Source organism: Mus musculus, chromosome 7 (genome assembly GCF_000001635.26).
Source record: "Mus musculus strain C57BL/6J chromosome 7, GRCm38.p6 C57BL/6J".
NCBI classification, from domain to species: Eukaryota; Metazoa; Chordata; class Mammalia; order Rodentia; family Muridae; genus Mus; species Mus musculus.
This window is the reverse complement of record NC_000073.6, coordinates 105883613-105905458: the sequence shown is the minus strand read 5'-3', so window position 1 is coordinate 105905458 and position 21846 is coordinate 105883613. Positions and strand designations below refer to the sequence as shown.

The 21846-nt window shown below is 39.9% G+C and overlaps 1 protein-coding gene across 3 annotated transcripts in view; it reads left to right on the top strand.

Moving 5' to 3' along the window:
• The window catches only part of Gm4070 (predicted gene 4070), a 58850-nt gene extending 48509 nt beyond the window's left edge, over positions 1–10341 (top strand). For 2 of the 3 annotated variants that reach the window (NM_001243040.1, NM_001243039.1), the window contains one exon: positions 1612–10341. In NM_001243040.1, coding sequence (NP_001229969.1) covers positions 1616–8899 — 7284 coding nt within the window. In that variant the 5' untranslated portion in view covers positions 1612–1615 and the 3' untranslated portion in view covers positions 8900–10341. The remainder of the gene's footprint in view (positions 1–1611) is intronic. The other variant, XM_017321896.1, reaches the window with a different exon arrangement.
• The last annotated feature ends 11505 nt before the right edge of the window (positions 10342–21846 follow it).

The following is a 21846-nucleotide window of genomic DNA, read 5'->3' as shown; positions in this document are numbered from 1 at the left end:
ATCAGCCACCAAATGCAGACACTATCGCATATGCCAGCAAGATTTTGCTGAAGGGACCCTGATATATCTCTCTCCTGTGAGACTTTGCCAGTGACTGGCAAATACAGAAGTGGACGCTTACAGTCATCTATAGGATGGAACACAGTCCCCCAATATAGGAGTTAGAGAAAGTACCCAAGAGCTGAAAGGGTCTGCAACCCAATAGGTAGAACAACAATATGAACTAATCTGTACCCCCAGACCTTGTATCTCTAGCTGCATATGTAACAGAAGATGGCATAGTTGGCCATCATTGGGAAGAGAGGCCCCTAGGTCTAGCAAACTTTATATGCCCCAGTAGAGTGGAACACCAGGGCCAAGAAATGGAAGTGAGTGGGTAGGGGAACGGGTCAGGTGGAAGGTATAGGGGACTTTTAGGATAGCATTTGAAATGTAAATGAAGAAAATATCTAATAAAAATGTGGGAGAAAAAACATTTTCTCCTTTTGGGCTGTCTTGTCTAGAGTCAACAGGAGAGGCTATGCCGAGACTTACTACAACCTGATAAACCAGAGCTGATTGATATCTGTGGGTGACCCCCCTTTCTGAAGAGAAAGAGAGGAGGAGTGAATGGGGAGAGAGGAAGGAATAAGAGGAGAGGAGGGAGAGAAAACTAAGTTTGGGTATAAGATTAATTAATTAAAATATAAAAATGAAAAAGTACGTTGAGTTATAATGTAATTACATCATTTCCTCTTTTCTTTTTTTCCCCTCTAAACTCTCCCATTTACCCAGCTTTTACTCTCTTTCAAATGCATGGCATCTTTTTCTTAATGTGTGTGTGTATACATGTGTGTGTGTTCATAATATATGTTATATATTATAATATCATATATTATGCATGTGTATATATATTTACATATACCACATACACACACACATATATATATTCTAGGCTCCCCGAAAAACAGCTACCTAGCACTAGCTTGCTTCTCTGCCTGCCAGATAGAGCAAGGAACTAGACATATAAGAACTACTCAGCTGGCATTCCCCCTCTGTCTCTTACTCTTACTCTCCCTCGCCTTCACCCCTGTCATTTACACTTACTGTCCCTCACCCTTCCCCTCCCCCTCCATCTTCTCTATTTCTTCCTCACGTTCCCAGCCAATCTCTTTTGGTCCTCTCTCTCTCTTTCTACCCTTCTTTGTCCCTCTTTCTCTGCCTCTACCCCTTTCGAGGTAAGTTCTCTGCTCCCTGACTCCCTACCCCCAGTACTATTATATATATATATATATATATATATATATATTATAAAATACCCTTTTATACTAGGCCTGTCACATGTCAATTTTTCCTCAGGGGATAATGTTGTGCTAGAATGTTGTGCTAAGGGACTCCATCTCACTGAAGTATATTGCATTTTTTTAAGACACAACAACCCATGTTAGTATCCAACAAAAGAGCTTATGCTGAGAACACCCAGGAGAGGCTTCATACACACGAAATGGTTTTAAAATACACTTGAACAATTACACATGATGAAACATTAGTAATTCACATTTCTAGCAAGACAGCTGATGATTTCTAAGGTCAGGACACAAACAAAGCTAACTACAATTTGTTCCCCCACAGAGCCATGGCAACAGCAAAGTGTTTCACTGATGAGCCTCAGCTACAAAGCAGAAGGAAGCACAATCTCCAGGAGATGCTGACAGAAGTGGGACTGTCTGTTGACTACTGGTTACCTAAGCTTCAGGAAGATCTGGGTGTCACCTCGGCCCAGGCCTTACAATATTTAGACAGGAATGACCTCCAGAAGCTGAAGTCCCAGACAACACACACATGGGAGAAAAGGGCGCTGGAGAAGTTACTGGACTTCTCACAGCCAAACAGTGTTGCAGAGCTACAGGAGACTCCAAGGGAGATGAAAAAGAACAGGCAGAGGCAGGCAGGACAAGCACTGCAGGCTCTGAAAGCCTTGCAGTCAGAAGGGAAGCACAGAGAGGAAGAGGCAGTGAGGAGAAAAGAAGCAGAGCTGAGACAAGCAATGGAGATCCCTGAGGAGTGCTGGCCAACGGCTGAAGTGTCCCTAAAAGACATCACTGAAATAATGGAGAGACATCTCAGTCACATGGAACGGACCCTGGCTCACAGTCCAAACCTCTCAGATGGAGACCTGGTAAGATGGGCATCTGGAGGGCTGGCTCTGCAGGGAATTTATAAGACCAACCACCCAAGAAGCCTGATTCAGAAGAGAGAAGAGCTACTCAGTGTCCCTAAGCAGTTCTCACTTGTTGGCCCAGAACATGGCACCGAAATAAAAACGATGGAATTTTCATCTTTTCACGAACAAGCCATGTTTACAGAGACTATAAAGATGATGGGTTTCAGTTCAACCTCCTTGGTTAAAGGCGAAGGATGGGGATTTAGTCTAGAAGCTGGTATAGATCAAAACGAACAGACAGCATCTGAGAATACACACCAATCCCATTCAGAGCAAACTTATTTTTGCTCAGCCAGGTTCAGCTACATCCCATTGGCCACGTGCCATTTTCACATCAATGATCTTGAACTCTCCAATGCTGCTCTCCAGGAACTAAAAACTATTGAAGAACTCCTGGAGCAGACAACAGACCACCGAGATGGACTACCCTTACTAAGGCACAGGGCTGAAAACTTTTTCCATAGGTTTGGCTCTCATGCTAACCAAGGCCCTCTGCAACTGGGTGGAATCTACTGCTGGAAAGCCATTTCAGAAGGTTTCAAAAGTGAGCACTTGGCTGATGTAAAGCAGCAAACAAGAGAGTCTTTGAATATTTACATTATGGGCAGTTATAGTGGCTTTGGAGTTAAAGTCGGTGCAAGTGTTAATATAGCAAACTCAAATTCAGAAACAGCATCATTCAGTACAACTCATCTACACTCTCAAACCAAGGTACAACTATCTGTAGCCCAGATAGGTGGACCAGCAGAAGCAGATGGAATTGCCCAGTGGACAGCTGGCCTTGTAGTTAGCAATCAAACCTGGTCTGTCATTGATAGGGAACTGCAGTTGGTACCTATTTGGGACATCATCCTGTCTAGCCACAGAACTGATTTTAAGAATGCTCTTCAAGTGGCTAACTGCCTAAAAGACAACTACACTGCTCTGACTGAACTAGATGCCCAGATTCAAGAGGGGGAAGAATTTCTGACTGCTAGAAAAGAAGCTAAGCTTTTCATAGAGGATGTGAAATGCTGGGAGGTTTCTGATCCTGAAGAACAACTTACAAAGTTATTAGATTTTATGCAAACATTGAGTCAAAAAATAAAAAGTTATAACATTTGGATTAATACATGTCTCACTGATTGGGATCTGCAGAATTTTCTAATAAATACTGTAAAGTTCTGCAAAACTTCACCCACTTATAAAACTCAGTTTATTAAATCTCAGTTGTGCATCCTTCTAGAACCTCATGTCTACAAAGTTACAAACTTTCCTGAGGCACACTCCATCATACAGTGGATCAATCAGTCAGAGTATGGGGAAGAGCAAGTCAAAATCACCTCATTTTCTGAATTCATTAAGACCTTAAAGAAAACCCACAAATACCTGATGGAAGTGAATTTCAAAAATGAGGCCCCAGAAACAGTGGAAGAAGCAGAAAGAACGGCTACATATGAGGTCACCACAGCTCTCAGCTCCTTCTTGAAGTACCTCAAAGAAACAGAACAGCCAGACATGCAGCTGCTGCTGCTTTCCATTGCAGCTGGTGCAGGCTATCAGTTGGTAAACAGTATTTTTCAGCATCTTCTGGGGTGTGATGAGTTAAACTTCCTCTTGGATCAAATGCAAAGTAACCAACACAAATACCAAGAGCTTAAAAATATTTGCAACTACAGAGCCCAGGCATTCCTGGTGCTCACAGCTCTAAGAACCACAGTTGAAATCACAGATATTTCTACAGAAGAGAAAAGACAACGTTTGGCATTAATTAAACAACATATGGGGACACTGTTGTCTGAAGAAGTTGCACATGTTCTCACAAAACATGGAGAACATCATGACTGGGAAAGTCTGGAGAATGATTTGAGACTACTCATTGAGGGGGACTATAAAGCCACCACCCATTACTTACAAATGGATGAGGTAAAAAAACAATTGCAAAGTCTCTGCCATGGAAAGAAACAGACCTATAAACAAAAAAGTAATGAAAACATCACAAAAGGAATGATAGAAAATGGACCTTTCCTGAAATTACTCCAACGTCTAGGCCTAGACAATTACTATCCAAAAAGGATGAGCAGAGCTGACTTCCATCTGATCTATAAGACCTCTGTGTACAATTCACAGCCAAGGTCTGAAAAGGAGCTTCCATTCTATTTCCTACAAAAGCTACTGATGTTGGATTATGGGTTCAGACATCTGATAGTCAAAGATGATGAAAACATAAAAAAACAAATCTCCATAGGTTCCTCCAATCACGAAAATGAAGATATTGATCCATATGACGATGTCATTATAGACAATGATAGTCCTGGCTATCCTTCAGCCACTGAGTCCTGGCCCCACATTCACCCATTGGATATCCAGATGACCATTTTACACTGTGCAGATGATCTTACCAGGCAATATATTTTCTCTAAACTTTCCATTTGTCATTATGCACTCCCCCTTGTGGTACCAAATCCCAACACTTCTCAGATTGAATTTTATCTTTGGTCTCTCAGACAAATTAGGAAAAGTTGGCAAGATGCAAGTAAATCTCCACAGGACAAGAGCTACAGTCACAGAAATCAGCAGATGTGTCGTGTCTCTACCCCCATTGTGTCCTTCATTAGAGTTGGAAATGACCTCTCTGCTTCCAAATCTCAGATCATGAACTCTCTTCTCAGTAAACGTAAACATGACGTGTTTTTTCACAGACACTGCAAAGGAAGCAACAAACACTGTCTCCTGATGCAGGGAGTGGTGGAAATCTGCTGGTTCTGTCCTGCCGGCCAAGGTGAGGACACGTTTGAAAATTGTCTGACCTTCACCAGTCTTCATGGAGATGCAAAGGAACACACCCAACAACTCAGCTTCCTCCAACATGTCTCTTCTATCATTGTGGTCCTCATGTCAGTTTCTGATAACAATAAAGAAAACCAAAAGCTTGTCAGACACCTCTGGCAGTCATCAACACCTTTGATCTGCTTGATTGATGACAAAGAAAAGGCCATAGCAAATACTTCTGGTAAAAGAATGAGAATTGGCATCAAGAATAGAAATGAGGCAGAATTAACAGAGGAGCTCACCAATGCCATCAAACATTTTCTAGAGCTCTCTAACACTGTTCTCAGTTTAGAGGACTGTTCACAGACAGCTAGAGAGCTAGGATTCATTATTGATGAAGACCAGAGAGACTGCAAGGAAGCCAAAGAAAAGGCTCAGACTGTAATGGCCCTCCTGGAGGAATACAAGTTATCTCAGACAAAAGAAAATTTACTACCCCTTCAAGGACAACTTTGGCACCTTTGGTGTAAGAAAGACAAAGAATTCTATCATCTGAGAGAAAAGGGGAATCGGAGCATCGAACAACACAAGAGTGAGATTGAAACACATAAAAGAAAAATTCGACGTCAACAGTTGGAAAAAGCCTTTCCTCTCAATGATTTAATGCGCTCTGTTCTCGAACTCCTCCAAGACTATTCAGAAACACATAACAAACTCTACGTTTTGCAGTGGCTCACTCTGTTTTTTGACAACCTGACAATAGATCACCTGGACAAATTACATGAAAGGCAGAGATCTTTGTGGTTAAGGATACAAACAGAAAAGCAAAGAGCACAGAAGAGCAACTCTGTGCAGAATCAGATAGAAGCCATCTCCACAGAGATTCATAACTGTACTTTAGGAATTGAGCACCTTCTCCGAGAAGTTGGCCAGATCTATGAAGCTCTGGAAGAAACTTCCTCCTCTAGAGATAGCCTTTTTCTCTGCCTCCCTCAAATTGCTGCAGACCTGATGATAGCTGGTGTTCCCATTGAGCTGATGGACGGGGATGCTTCATATGTGCCTCTAAAGTGGGTAGCAGCTATTTTTGACAAGATCACAGAGAAAGTTGGAGACAAAAGGCTGTTTGTTCTCTCTGTCCTTGGCCTGCAGAGCTCAGGGAAGTCTACCCTACTGAATGCCCTGTTTGGCCTACAGTTCACAGTCAGTGCAGGCAGGTGTACCAAGGGGGCCTACATGCAGCTCCTGAAGGTGGAAGAGACATTCACAGAAGAACTTGGCTTTAATTATGTGCTTGTTATAGACACAGAAGGACTTCGAGCTCCAGAACTCAACAACAAATCCCAGAATTGGGACCATGAGTTGGCAACATTAGTCATTGGCCTTGGAAACTTGACTCTGATCAATATTTTTGGGGAGAATCCCTCAGACATTCAGGACATTCTACAAATATCTGTTCAAGCATTTCTGAGAATGAAACAAGTGAAAATCTCCCCCAGTTGCCTCTTTGTCCATCAGAATGTGGGAGAAGTTACAGCAAAAGACCAAACTATGGAAGGACGGAAGAGACTGGAGCAGAAACTGGATGAAATGACTGCATTGGCTGCTGAGTTGGAAGAGTGTTCCAACATAACCCGCTTCAGTGATGTAATTAAGTTTGATGCCAATCGACATGTCTACTACTTTGCTCACCTATGGGATGGCAATCCCCCAATGGCTCCTCCCAATCCTCGCTATAGCTACAATGTCCAGGAACTAAGGAATGAAATTCTTTCAACTGCCCAGCAGGAATCTAGGGGAAGGATCTTGAAAATATCAGATTTCAAATTCAGAGTTCAAGATTTGTGGAAAGCCCTTGTCAGTGAAAACTTCATTTTCAGTTTCAGGAACACCCAAGAGGTCATAGCCATGAGCAAACTGGAAACAAAGTATAATGAATGGACCTGGGAGCTAAGGAGTCATGTACTGGACTTACAGAATCAGCTTGACAATCAGATTCAAAATGGAAAAATCCTGACACTCACATCTAATTTACTAGAGGAACCACTTAGCAGGAAACTTAAAACCATCAAAGAAGAATTTGACAAATATTTTGAAGAAGACCCAGATTGTGAAATATTGGTTCAGTGGAAAGCAAATTTTGAACACAAGTTACTAATCCTTAAAGATTCACTTATTTCAGACACCAGACAGAAATGCAATGAACATATCAGTCTTAAAAATAGCCAAGAAATACTTGATAACCAAAAGTCACAATATGAAAATCAGTTGTTAGAGAGGAGCAGAAAGTTAGCTTTAAATTTGAAGGGTAAGGAATTAAGTGATGAAGAGTTGCATGAGAAATTCAGGCAACTTTGGACAAGTTGGATTTATGATGTATCTTCCAATGTTCCTCATGTCACAGAGCCTAACATTGATTTGGACTCTGAAAATATCCTTCTGGAATATTTCAAGAAGGACAAAAATATTGTGGAAAGACTAAAAATAAAGTCTCAAGGAAAGTTTGAAATCATGTATGACAAACATATTCAAATGAAAAAGAAATACCTTTTACTTAGAAAGAGTTTAGAAACCTGTCATGTTGAATCCATCAAAAAGACAACCAACAACATTCAGTTAAAATTTACAGAAACACTTACAAACATTTGGAAACAAAAGCGTGATTACAGTCAGAATTACTTTCATGAAATCTTGAGGATCATAGAAAATGAGCTGAAATCTGAACCCTGTGAGGGAGACTACACATTTACCAAAGACTACATCATTGACTTATCCTTGTACTTATTCCAAAGAGCATCCAAGGATTTCAAGAAAATGCACGCGGCATTCAAGACTGCAAATGACCCTGTGAACTATCTGGAGAGAAAGAAAGATGATTTCTTTATGAGTTTTAAGATCTCCTGCCAAGGTGCCACTTCAATCACTTCCTTTGTTGACTTCCTATGGCTCAAGCTCACTCCTGCTATCTCTGTCAGCATATGGAAAATAATGGTTCAAAAAATAGCTGGAGACATGCGAGCCACCTGCCCTGAATTCAATGGAAACAGAGCTAACCTGGAGATACATATTCTCTACTCTCTAGCAGAAGAAGAAAAATTTGATAAATACTGGAAATACATTCAAAAGCCAGAGGAATTTTTCAGGGATTATATTAGAGACCACATTAAAAGATACTGTTCAGAAAAAGAGAGTGAAAAAATAAAAACTTTTTTAAACATAAGCTTAGGTGACATCAAGAATACTATCCTGTCTGCCATTCATAACTCCACAAAGGTAGCTAAAGCTAAAGGCAGCACTGCATCTCACTGGCTGGATTTGTTCTGTGACCACCTAGGGAGCAACCTGGTCTTCCCAAGGAAAGACCTGGTAAGCATAGAGCACCAGGAGCTAATGGATACTGAGTTCCTCAAAGAAGCCATGAGCAAAGCTTTGGATCCTGCAATGAGGGAAGTAGAAGAGGATTGTTCAAGTAAGCACATAGATGAAATTGTTCCTGACATTGAGAAAATTCTCTCTGAACATCTCTGTGGCTGTTGGAAACAGTGTCCTTTTTGTAAGGCAATTTGTACAAACACCATTCCCCAGCATGAAGGAGACCACAGTGTGCCATTCCACCGTCCTCAGGCTGTCAGTGGTTGGCATTGGCATAAAACAGACCAGTTCCACATTAATGTTTGTACTAGTAGTGTAGCAAGTAATATTTCCTTCATTTTAGATGGCTTCCGGGAATTCCCATTCAAGAAATATCGAGAAGCAGGAGGTGATTATGCCACATGGAGCATCACCCCAGACTCATCTACCCAGCCATATTGGAAATGGTTTGTCTGTCATTTCAGATCAAACCTAGAAGAGAATTATGGCAAAAAATTTACAGGGAAAGGTAGTCTTCCAGATTTATGGACCAAAATCACAAAGCAAGAAGTCCTGAATGACTTAAAAAAATAATAACTGCCACAGACAGAACACTAGATGGGCCACAGAAATTTTACTTCAGCCAAGGGAGCCTAATGGAGAACACCATGCAGGAGGATCTGCAGTAGACATTTGAGCTTCCTCGATATGGCCCACTCTATTGGGCAATTTTTCTGCAGACCAATATGAAGTTAAACTTTCATAAAATAAGACTGTTTAGATGAATTAATGATTTTATAGAATTTCTGAGTTGATTTAAATAGTTTTAGGCACTAGGGTTAATGATAGAAAGTTTAAGGAGATGGCTTAATTTGTTCTGCTAAATAGATATGATAAAGTTAGAATTAAGAGCAGAATGTGACCTTTCCCTTGTAGGATAATGAGAGCTACATAGGTTTGAAAAGGAGTACAGTGAGCTTTCATGCATTGCAAGTATGTGATTGTACTTGGAAGAAGAAAATAGGCTTGGGACAAGTTAATGCTCAAAACATTCATTCTAGGTTGGGTCTGAGTTCCTGGATTTTGTGATCTAGAGACATAGTCACAGGTTTTGGTGGGCACCATAAAAAGGCAAGGTAATAAACAAGGAGTAAATAATTCGATTATTAGTATAGAATAGAGAATAGATGATTCTCCAGTATAGCTGAACAAGACTACAAAAATAAGATGTAAGAGAGATTGTTCCTTCGTAAATACAGATTGATCACCATCTAAGCATATGGAAAACTTGCTACTGTAGACTTGGCTTGCTTAAACATTGTTAATCAATAACAAAAAAATTATAGCTTTAGGTTTGCTATGGAGAAAAAGATGAGAGAACGTTAGATGAGAAATGCTTAGGTATGAGTTTCAAAAGAGAAATACACAATCAATGCTCCTGTTGTAATCTCTTGTGTGATGATTTTATTGTCTTATTGAAGAACATGTGTTTTGTGATTGTTTTTAGAAAACTTGCAACTTATGGCTATGAAGTAATTTTTGTCAAACATAGAGAACTTTGTCTTAGATGGTGTTAAAAGGCTAAGAGAACAATAAAGATGTTAGAGCTCACTTGTTGGAGCTTGCTTCATCCTCCAAGTGTATGAGCATGTGCCAGCTTTACATTGTATACAATCACACATGCCCTCTTTGGATCATTGACATAGCTAGTCTTCAACATCCTCATACAAATTGAAGTTGCATTATAAATTAAATAAGTAAAAATAAATTAGCTACTATTGCAAGACTTGAAGATTTTCTATGAAAATGATTTTACTTCTCTCTGATTTATTATCTAATGCTTTATTCATATATACTAAATATGTTAATGATCTATTGTTTTGATTTTTTTTTTTTTGCTTTGGTTGTTTTCTGTTTTTGTTCTTATGGAAGAGTATTGTTCTCCTGTATTTCTTATTTTTTGTTTTTTATTGTTTGTTTTGTTTTTATTTGAAAGAAATAAAAATAATAGTAATAAAATTGTATTGGTAGGGAAATGAAGAGGATTTGAAAGGAATTGGGAGAGAGGGAAATCATGATCAAAATATAGCATTTGAACCCCTCAAAGATTACAGAGACTGAGCCACCAACAATACATGGGCTGGTGTTCGGCCCTCTGGCAAACATGTAGCAGAGGTTTGACTTGTCTGGCCTCAATGGGAGAGAATGCACCTAATTCTGAAGAGACTTGACACCTGAGGGTGCGGGATACTAGTAGGGGATGAGGTGAAGGTGAATGGGTGAGTGGACGATCAAACCCTCTGGGGCAAAAGGGAGGGGGAATGGGTTAAAGATCTCGGCGATGGGGAGCCATAAAGGAGACAACATTTGGAATATAAATAAATGAAATAATTTAATAATAATTTTAACAAATGAAAGAGGGAAGAAAAAGAGAAAAGGATTTTTGTTTTTGTTTTTGTTTTGTTTTGTTTTGTTTTTTCAAGACAGGGTTTCTCTGTATAGCCCTGGTTGTCCTAGAACTCACTCTGTAGACCAGGCTGGCCTCGAACTCAGAAATCCACCTGCCTCTGCCTCCCGGGTGCTGGGATTAAAGGCATGCGCCACCACGCCCAGCAGGTTTTCTTTTTTTAAGAGTATTTATTTTATTATATATAAGTACACTGTAGCTCTCTTACAAATGATTGTGATCCACCATGTGGTCACTGGGATTTCAACTCAGGGCCTCTGGAAGAGTAGTCAGTGCTCTTAACCGCTGAGACAATAAAAAAAAATGAACATAAAAATTAAAGCCTGGTGTTATATATAGGTCTGAGAAAGAATCATTCCTGAAATTCTATTATGGTGATCAGGTAAAAAATGAGGATGGGGTTATGATGGTTGTGATGGTTTGCCTATCTTCGGCCTAGTGGCACTATGATAAGGTGTGGCCCTACTGTAGTAGCTGTGGCCTTTTTGGAGTAGGTGTATCACTGTGGGTGTGGGCTATCAGACCCACTTCCAGCTAGCAAAGCAGTCTTCTCTTAGAGACCAGCAGATGAAGATGTAGACCTCTCAGCTCCTGCTACTCCATTCCTGCCTGGATGATGATATGTTCCTGCCTTGATGATACTAGACTGAACCTCTGAACCTCTAAGGCATCCACAATTAAATGTTGTCCTCTTAAGGATTGTGTTGGTCATGATGTCTGTTCACATCACCCTAAGACAATGCTTAACTATGATTGTGGATTTTTTAAATGACCTACAATCACCTAGGAAACAAGCCTCCAAGTACACCAGTGAAAGATACTTTTAGATTGGTAGTCTATGTCCGTGAGAGTTGACAATGATTACATTAATGGAGGTAGAAGGACTGTCCATAGCTGGGAAGCACCATTTTCTGGGCTGAAGTCCTAGACTGCATAAAAAAAGAGGAGGTTCCCTGAGCACAGAACATTCACTGCTCTCCCTTTGTTGGAACTCAAGAACTCAAGTTCCTGCCTCTACAAATTCTCCCCACCTGGAACTCAAACCATGAACTGAAACTATTCTTCCTTTAGTGACTTTGTCCAATATTTTGACCCAGCAATAAGTAAATTTTCCTAATTAGAGTAGGTACTTTTCTGTTCTTAGGATAAAATAACCAAAGCTACTTATAGAGAAAAATATGGTTTTGGTCAAGGATCAAGAAGTCTAAGAGTCTATCACAGTGGGGAAGCTGAGCAACAAAAATCAGGAGCAAGAAGCTGAGAGTTCACATCTCATCTTCACAAAGGAAACAGAGAGGGCAAACCGTAAGCCAATGGGGTTATAAACTCCTAAGACAGTGTTATACTTCTCACAACAAAGCTACATAGGTCTCTGAAGAAATGAGGTATATCCTAAAAGTTTATTTGCCCACAAACAGTGCAACCAGTAGGGGACACACCACAGACATATATAAGCCTATGGGCCACTTCTCATCAAAATTACAATATTCCACTCCTGACTCCTATAGGCTCATAGCCATACCAAAATGCAAAATGCATCTACTCTGTTGGAAACCAGGCCACAGCTAACATGAACTGGGTTACACCTGGGAGGCAAACTGGGGCTGAAAAGAGAGGGAAAACTAGGCGGATGAGAGAGAAATGGAGCCAAGACAAGGTTCCTGATCAAGGCTCAAATGTTTAATGGAGAATGAGCTTATAAAGGAGGGTGTACTGGCTAGTTTTGTGTCAACTTGACACAGCTGGAGTTATCACAGAGAAAGGAGCTTCAGTTGAGGAAATGCCTCCATGAGATCCAACGGTAAGGCATTTTCTCAATTAGTGATCAAGGGGGAAAGGCCCCTTGTGGGTGGGACCATCTCAGGGCTGGTAGTCTTGGTTCTATAAGAAAGCAGGCTGAGCAAGCCAGGTGAGGCAAGCCAGTAAAGAACATCCCTCCATGGCCTCTGCATCAGCTCCTGCTTCCTGACCTGCTTGAGTTCCAGTCCTGACTTCCTTGGTGATGAACAGCAGTATGGAAGTGTAAGCCGAATAAACCCTTTCCTCCCCAACTTGCTTCTTGGTCATGATGTTTGTGCAGGAATAGAAACCCTGACTAAGACAGAGGGGAAGGCCCATTCCCGCCAACTCATCCTTGAAGCCCAGCTGCAGGTGACCACGTGCAGGATAGGGTGTAGTCTCAGGAATAGCTCAGTAGCCTCCCAGCAGGTAGCATTATCTTGAAGAGGAACAGCGACTGTGGCTGAACGATAAATAGAGTGATCTAGGAAGGCAGGCTCCATCCTAGGTAATCTCCTTAGTGGCAGCAAAGTCAAGGTCTGGCTCAGTCAGGGTCAGGCTGGGGGGAGGTTACACTACTCCAACACTTAAAAAACTCTAAAATATTTAATAGTCTCAAAACTCCAAAGTCCAAAGTCAAATCTGAGACATGGAGGAAAATCCTAACTGTGACACCTTGAACAATCATAAAAGATAAATAAATGTTTTTAAAAAGAATTATATATTTTTAACAATAGGAGAATACATATTCCCATTTCAAAATGGGAAATATGAGGGTATATTAAGGAAAGAGTAAAGCAAAGCAAGCAGAAATCCACCAGGGAAAATATCAAGTCCTATAGCTCTATGTCTAGTGTATAAATTGTATGTATATTTAGTCTCAAAGGACTTCAGTGTATCCAGCTCTGCAACTCTGCTGCCTGCAATGTACAGATCCCACTTATTCTGATTTCATTCTCTGTATGTGACTCCTCTTCACAGATAGCTCATGCCCCAGATATCTTCAACTTATTGGGAACATGTAGTATACATTTTTAAGAAATATTCACATAGATCCTTATAGGGAATCCAACAGTTTGCACTCCCACCAAAAATAAGTGTTCCCCTTTCCCAGAATCCTCACCAGCATGACTTGTAATATGTATTTTGAAATGGCCATTCTGAATGTCTTACAATGAAATCCAAAGGAGATTTACTTTACATTTCCCTGACAGTTAAGAATAGTTGTATATTTTAAACTATACCTTGGTGATTTGTGTTTCTTCTAAGAACTATGTTTAGCACCCTACTCCATTTTGCAGTGGGGCTGTTTTCTTGTTTACTGATTTAATGTTTTATATGGCTTACAGTGTAACCATCTGTCAGATGCAAAATTGATGAAAACTTTCACCTTCTTTCTTTTCCCATCATCATGGTGTTCTTTTCTATCCAGAAGCTTTGTAGTATCAAGAGGTCCTCATTGTAAATTTTGAACTTTTTTTTTTAGAATTTTTTGTATTAGGTATTTATTTCATTTACATTTCCAATTCTATCCCAAAAGTCCCCCACATGCTACCCCACCCAATCCCCCACCCACCCACTCCCAATTCTTGGCCCTGGCGTTCACCTATACTCAGGCATATGAAGTTTGCAAGACCAATGGACCTCTATTTCCACTGATGGCCGACTAGGCCATCTTCTGATACGTATGCAGCTAGAGACACGAGCTCCGGGGGGGTACTGGTTTGTTCATATTGTTGTTCCACCTATAGGGTTGCAAATCCCTTTAGCTCCGTGGGTACTTTCTCTAGCTCCTCCATTGGGGGCCCTGTGATCCATCCAAGAACTGACTATGAGCATCCACTTCTGTGTTTGCTAGGCCCCGGCCTAGTCTCACAAGAGACAGCTATATCTGTGTCCTTTCAGCAAAAACTTGCTAGTGTATGCAATGGTGTCATCGTTTGGAACCTGGTTATGGGATGGATCCCCAGATATGGCAGTCTCTAGATGGTCCATTCTTTCGTCTCAGTGCCAAACTTTGTCTCTGTAACTCCTTCCATGAAAATGCTGTCTTTTTTCCACTGGATGGTTTTAGCTATCTTGTCAAAGATCAAGTGACCATAGGTGTGTGAGTTCATTCCTGGGTCTTCAATTCTATTCCATTGTTCTACTTGTCTGTCACTATACCAGTACCATGCAGTTTTTATCACAATTGCTCTGTAGTACAGCTTTAGGTCAGGCATTGTGATTCCACCAGAGGTTTTTTTATCCTTGAGCAGAGTTTTTGCTATCCTAGGTTTTTTGTTATTTCAGATGAAGTTGCGGTTTGTCCTTTCTAATTCATTGAAGAATTGAGTTGGAATTTTGATGGGGATTGCATTGAATCTGTAGATTGCTTTTGGCAAGATAGCCATTTATCCTATATTGATCCTGCCATTCCATGAGCATGGGAGATCTTTCCATCTTCTGAGATCTTTAATTTCTTTCTTCAGAGACTTGAAGTTCTTATCATACAGATCTTTCACTTCCTTAGTTAGAGTCACAACAAGGTATTTTATATTATTTGTGAGTATTGAGTAGGGTGTTGTTTCCCTAATTTCTTTCTCAGCCTGTATATCCTTTGTGTACAGAAAGGCCATTGATTTGTTTGAGTTTATTTTATATCCAGCTACTTCATTGAACCTGTTTATCAGGTTTAGGAGTTCTCTGGTGGAATTTTTAGGGTCACTTATATATACTATCATATCATCTGCAAAAAGTGATAGTTTGTCCTCTTCCTTTCCAATTTGTATCCGCTTGATCTCCTTTTGTTGTCAAATTGCTCTGGCTAGGACTTCAAGTATAATGTTGAATAGGTAGGGAGAAAGTGGGCAGCCTTCTCTAGTCCCTGATTTTAGTGTGATTGCTTCCAGCTTCTCACCATTTACTTTGATGTTGGCTACTGGTTAGCTGTAGATTGCTTTTATCATGTTTAGGTATGGGCCTTGAATTCCTGATCTTTCCAAGACTTTTATCATGAATGGGGGTTGGATTTTGTCAAATGCCTTCTCAGCATCTAACGAGATGATCATGTGGTTTTTGTCTTTGAGTTTGTTTATATACTGGATTACGTTGATGGATTTCCATATAGTGAACCATCCCTGGATCCCTGGGATGAAACCTACTTGGGCAGGATGGATGATTGTATTGATATGTTCTTGGATTTAGTTAGAGAGAACTTTATTGAGGATTTTTGCATTGATATTCATAAGGGAAATTGGTCTGAAGTTCTCTATCTTTGTTGGGTCTTTCTGTGGTTTAGGTATAAGAGTAATTGTAGCTTCATAAAATGAATTGGGTAGAGTACCTTCTGCTTCTATTTTGTGGAATAGTTTGTGAAGAACTGGAATTAGATCTTCTTTGAAGGTCTGATAGAACTCTGAACTAAATCCATCTGGTCCTGGGCTTTTCTTGGTTTTGAGACTATTAATGACTGCTTCTAATTCTTCAGAGGATATCAGACTGTTTAGATCATTAACCTGATCCTGATTTAAATTTGGTACCTGGTATCTGTCTAGAAATTTTTCCATTTCATCCAGGTTTTCCAGTTTTGTTGAGTATAACCTTTTGTAGAAGGATCTGATGGTGTCTTGGATTTCTTCAGGATCTGTTGTTATATCTCCCTTTTCATTTCTGATTTTGTTCATTAGGATGCTGTCCCTGTGCCCTCTAGTGAGTCTGGCTAAGGGTTTATCTATCCTGTTGATTTTCTCAAAGAACCAGCTCCTCATTTGGTTGATTCTTTGAATAGTTCTTCTTGTTTCCACTTGGTTGATTTCACCCCTGAGTTTGATTATTTTCTGCTGTCTACTCCTCTTCTGTGAATTTGCTTCCTTTTGTTCTAGAGATTTTAGGTATGTTGTCAAGCTGCTAGTGTGTGTTCTCTCTAGTTTCTTCTTGGAGGCACTCAGAGCTTTGAGTTTTCCTCTTAGAAATACTTTCATTGTGTCCCATAAGTTTGGGTATGTTGTGGCTTCATTTTCTTTTTTTTTTTACCATTTAAATTCATAAAAATTTTATTTACATATATATGGATATGTACTTATTTGTGTTTGTGTATTTGTGAGTAAATACAAAGTCATCAGACCTGAAATATTTCTCATGTTTACAGTTCTTTTAATAACTTCAGGGAATAGTACACACCTTTAATTCCATATTCAGGAAGCAGAGGCAGGCAGATTTGAGTTTGAAGCCAGCCTAGTCTACAGTTCTAAACCAGCCAGGGTTTCAAGTGAGGTGGCTTCATTTTCATTAAACTCTAAATAGTCTTTAATTTCTTTCTTTATTCCTTCCTTGACCAAGGTATCATTGAGAAGAGTGTTGTTCAGTTTCCACGTGAATGTTGGCTTTCTATTATTTATTTTGTTATTGAAGATCAGCCTTAGTCCATGGTGATCTGATAGGATGCATGGGAAATATTTTTGTATCTGTTGAGGCTTGTTTTGTGACCAATTATGTGGTAAATTTTGGAGAAGGTACCATGAGGTGCTGAGAAGAAGGTATATCTTTTTGTTTTAGGATAAAATGTTCTGTAGATATCTGTTAGATCCATTTGTTTCATAACTTCTGTTAGTTTCACTGTGTCCCTGTTTAGTTTCTGTTTCCATGATCTGTCCATTGGTGAAAGTGGTGTGTTGAAGTCTCCCACTATTATTGTATGAGGTGCAATGTGTGCCATGAGCTTTACTAACGTTTCTTTAATGAATGTGGCTGCCCTTGTATTTAGAGCATAGATATTCAGAATTGAGAGTTCCTCTTGGAAGATTTTACTTTTGATGTGTATGAAGTGCCCCTCCTTGTCTTTTTTGATGACTTTGGGTTGGAAGTAGATTTTATTAGATATTAGAATGGCTATTCCAGCTTGTTTCTTCAGACCATTTGCTTGGAAAATTGTTTTCCAGCCTTTCATTCTGAGGTAGTGTCTGTCTTTTTCCCTGAGATGAGTTTCCTGTAAGCAGCAAAATGTTGGGTCCTGTTTGTGTAGCCAGTCTCTTAGTCTGTCTTTTTAATGGGGAGTTAAGTCCAATAACAGGTATTAACTGATATTAACAGGTATTAAGGAAAAGTAATTGTTGCTTCCTATTATTTTTGTTGTTAAAGTTGGCATTCTGTTCTTGTGGCTGTCTTCTTTTAGGTTTGTTGAAGGATTACTTTCTTGCTTTTTCTAGGATGTGGTTTCCGTCCTTGTATTGGTTTTTTTCTGATATTATCCTTTGAAGGGCTGGATTTGTGGAAAGATGATGTGTGAATTTGGTTTTGTCCTGGAATACTTTGGTTTCTCCATCTATGGTAATTGAAAGTTTGGCTGGGTATAGTAGCCTAGGTTGGCATTTGTGTTCTCTTAGGGTCTGTATAACATCTGTCCAGGATCTTCTGGCTTTCCTAGTCTCTGGTGAAAAATCTGGTGTAATTCTGATAGGCTTGCCTTTATATGTTATTTGACCTTTTTCCCTTATTGCTTTTAATACCCTATCTTTATTTAGTGCATTTGTTGTTCTGATTATTATGTGTCGGGAGGAATTTCTTTTCTGGTCAAGTCTATTTGGAATTCTGTAGGCTTCTTGTATGTTCATGGGCTTCTCTTTCTTTGGGTTTGGGAAGTTTTCTTCTATAATTTTGTTGAAGATATTTGCTGACCCTTTGAGTTTAAATCTTCATTCTCATCTACTCCTATTATCCGTTGGTTTGGTCTTCTCATTGTGTCCTGGACTTCCTGGATGTTTTGTCTTAGGATCTTTTTGCATTTTGCTTTTTCTTTGATTGTTGTGCCGATGTTCTCTATGGAATCTTCTGCACCTGAGATTCTCTCTTCCATCTCTTGTATTCTGTTGCTGATGCTCACATCTATGGTTCCCGATTTCTTTCCTAGGCTTTCTATCTCCAGCTTTGCCTCACTTTGGGTTTTCTTTATTGTGTCTACTTCCCATTTTAGGTCTAGTATGGTTTTGTTCATTTACATCACCTGTTTGGATGTGTTTTCCTGTTTTTCTATAAGGACTTGCAACTCTTTAGCAGTATTCTCCTGTATTTCTTTAAGTGAGTTATTAAAGACCTTCTTGATGTCTTCTACCATCATCATGAGATATGCCTTTAAATCCGGGTGTAGGTTTTCTGGTGTGTTGGAGTGCCCTGGACTGGCTGAGGTGGGACTGCTGCGTTCTGATGATGGTGAGTGATCTTGATTTCTGTTAGTAAGATTCTTCTGTCTGCCTTTCGCCATCTGGTAAACTCTGGAGTCAGTTGTTATAGTTGTCTCTGGTTAGAGCTTGTTCCTCTCCTGATTCTGTTATTCTCTACCAGCAGACCTGGGAGACTAGCTCTCTCCTGAGTTTCAGTGGTCAGAGCACTCTTTGTAGGCAGGCTCTCCTCTTTCAGGGAAGGTGCACAGATATCTGGCGTTCAGACTAGCCTCCTGGTAGAAGATGAAGACCCAAAACAGGACCTGTCCCAGAAATTGTTAGCTTCTGCAGTCCACACTCTCACCTGTGAAGTCTAGGCTCGGTGGTGTCCAGGAACCAAGATGTCTCCCCCAGATCGTCTGGCAAAGCCCTCCCAATCCGGGCAGACGCCTATCCTCTGGCAGGGAAGGTGCCAAGATATCTGGAGCCCGAAAAGGGGGCTGCCTCAGAAGCTCTATGGCTCCTGCCTGTCCCAGAAGCTGTTAGCTTCTGCAGTCCACACTCTCACCTGTGCAGACTAAGCTTGGTGGATGTCAATTTTTATCTTAATGCCTGTGATACCACAGTCATTGTTCAGAATGTGCTTCTTATGCATATAACTAGAAGTACATTTTCTACTTTCTCCTCTGTTGAAATCAGATTATCAAGTTGTTCTGATTAAATATTTTTCACTTGACACAAACTAGGGTCATATGGGAAACTCAGGAAAGAATTTCATTTTGAGAATTGCCTGTTCCATATTTGCCTGGGCTGTCTGTCTATGGGGCATTTTCTTAAATAATGATGGATATTGGAGTGCCCATCCACTGTTATTATTGTCACTCCAGGACTAGTGATCCTAGACTATACAAGAAAGCAACTCAGCAAGCCATGCGGAACAAGATAATTAGCAATACTCCTCCATGGTTTTGCTTCAGTTCTTCCCTCTAAATTCCTTCTTAATTTGCTCAGTAATGGACTGTACTGAGAAATCATACACCAAATAAACTGGTTCCTCTTCAAGTTGGTTTCATTCAGTGTTTTATCACAGCAACAGAGAACCAAACTAGGACACAGCTTTTATGCTGAGGTTCTTGATCCATGTATGATTAAGTTTTGTGCCAGGGTGAGATAATAATCTAGTTTCATTCTTTTATCTGGAATCATGAAAATGACCAGTACCATTTGTTGAAGATGCTGTCTTTATTCCAATATTTATTTTTGGCTTCTTTGTCAAGAATCAGTTGGCTGAAGAGTGTGGGCTTATATTTATGTTTTCAGCTGTATTGCATTGATCAATATGTCTGTTTTGTGGTGGTACCATGCTCCTTTTATTTCTAAGCTCTGTAGCAAGACAAAGACTTCATGTTCCCTCTCCTATGTTGATGCTAGTTTTGACTCTTAAGACGGGTATGATTTTATTTTAGTACCCATAGAAGTAAAAAAAAAAAAAAATTAACCTAAGTAGCAGATGAAAGGGTAAGCTTCCAATGGAGCTGAGAAAAAATAGTTAGTATGAAGGATTTAAATTATATGAACGAATAAGAAAGTAAGGCAAAGAAGAGCATATGGAAATGAATACATAGTGCTAAAGTCCTTTGAAAATTGCATATAGAAAATGACTACTGTAGAAATATCCTGAAATACATAAATATACATATATAAAACCAGGTGAAATTGAATTACACTATAAAGAGGAGAGAGCTTTCACAAACACCTTAAGTAATCAAAAAGAAAACACAGTGTCAGGTATGAGCTGCCTGTTTTTCAGGTTGCCAGTGGTTCCACAGAAACCCTAAGTATTAAAAGGTATTGCCATTGCTCCTGCTTATCATCCAGAACTTGATGGTAAGAAGCCATTGGTGAAGATACCACATATTTGGGTCATCATTGCATGGAAAATGCAAGCTGGTACTAACCTAGAAGCATAAGTCTTATTAGTTAGCTTTCACAGTATTAGAAGATGTCAACATCACTGGAGCACCTGGGGGAGCCATCTTGGTTCCCAGATCCCTCCGAGGCTAGTCTGTGCAAGTGAGAGTGTGGAATAACCAGTACCCGCAGAAGCTAACAGCTTCTGGGACAAGCAGAAGAGACACAGCTTCTGAGGCAGACCCTGTTTCGTGCTCCAGACATCCAGGCACCTTCCCTGCCAGAGGAGAGTCGTCTGCCCTGCCCAGGAAGGCTTTGCCGGAGCACCTAGAGGAGCCATCTTGGTTCCAGGATCCCTCTGAGACTAGTCTGCACAGGTGAGAGTGTGGAATAACCAGTACCCGCAGAGCTCCCTGGGACTAAACCACACACTCAAAATAAATAGTATATCTAAAACAATTAAAATTCTAAACCTTGTGTGGTAGTCTACCCCTTTAAAACCAGCACTTAGGAGGCAGAGACAGGCAGCTCTCTGAGTTCAACACTAGTCTGTTCTACATAGCAAATTCCAGGACAGCCAGTGCTACATAAAGAGACTCTGTCAATAAATAAATAAATAAATAAATAAATAAATAAATAAATGTAAATTTAGTTTAATTTTAAAATATTTTTTCAATGGGAGAGGATGGGCCTAGCCGTGTTAGAGACTTGATGTGCCAGGGTAGGTGGATGATACTCAGGGAAGCCTTCACCCTCTCAGAGGAGAACAGAGAGGTTTGGAGATGGAGGGTCTCTGTGAGGGAGACCAAGAGAAGGGGGTCAGTGACCTTAATATAAAGTAAATAAATAAATAAATGAAAAAATAAAATTAAAAAAATATTTTTTTTAAAAAACTAAAATTTTATAACTGTGCATATCTAGAACTTCCTAACTTACTTTTTTCTCTTTTTTACTTAAGCCTCTGTTAAATTCCTACTAAGAGGCAGGGATTTGGTTAGGGCTGGAGTTAAATAAAGAGTAATAAAGGACATGGTTTCTGGGTGTTATCCTGAGCAAAGGACAGCTTCATTAATAATACTCGTGTGTGCTCCTCTACTGCCATCTTGTGGTCAGTTCTTTTCTTCACACTCCTCTATCCTAAAATCCACATTATTTTTTTTTTAATTTTTCATTTTTTTGTAAGCATTGCTTGAAAGGAAAAACTAAAAATTGCTCTAGTAACTAATAACAACATATGAGATCTGATT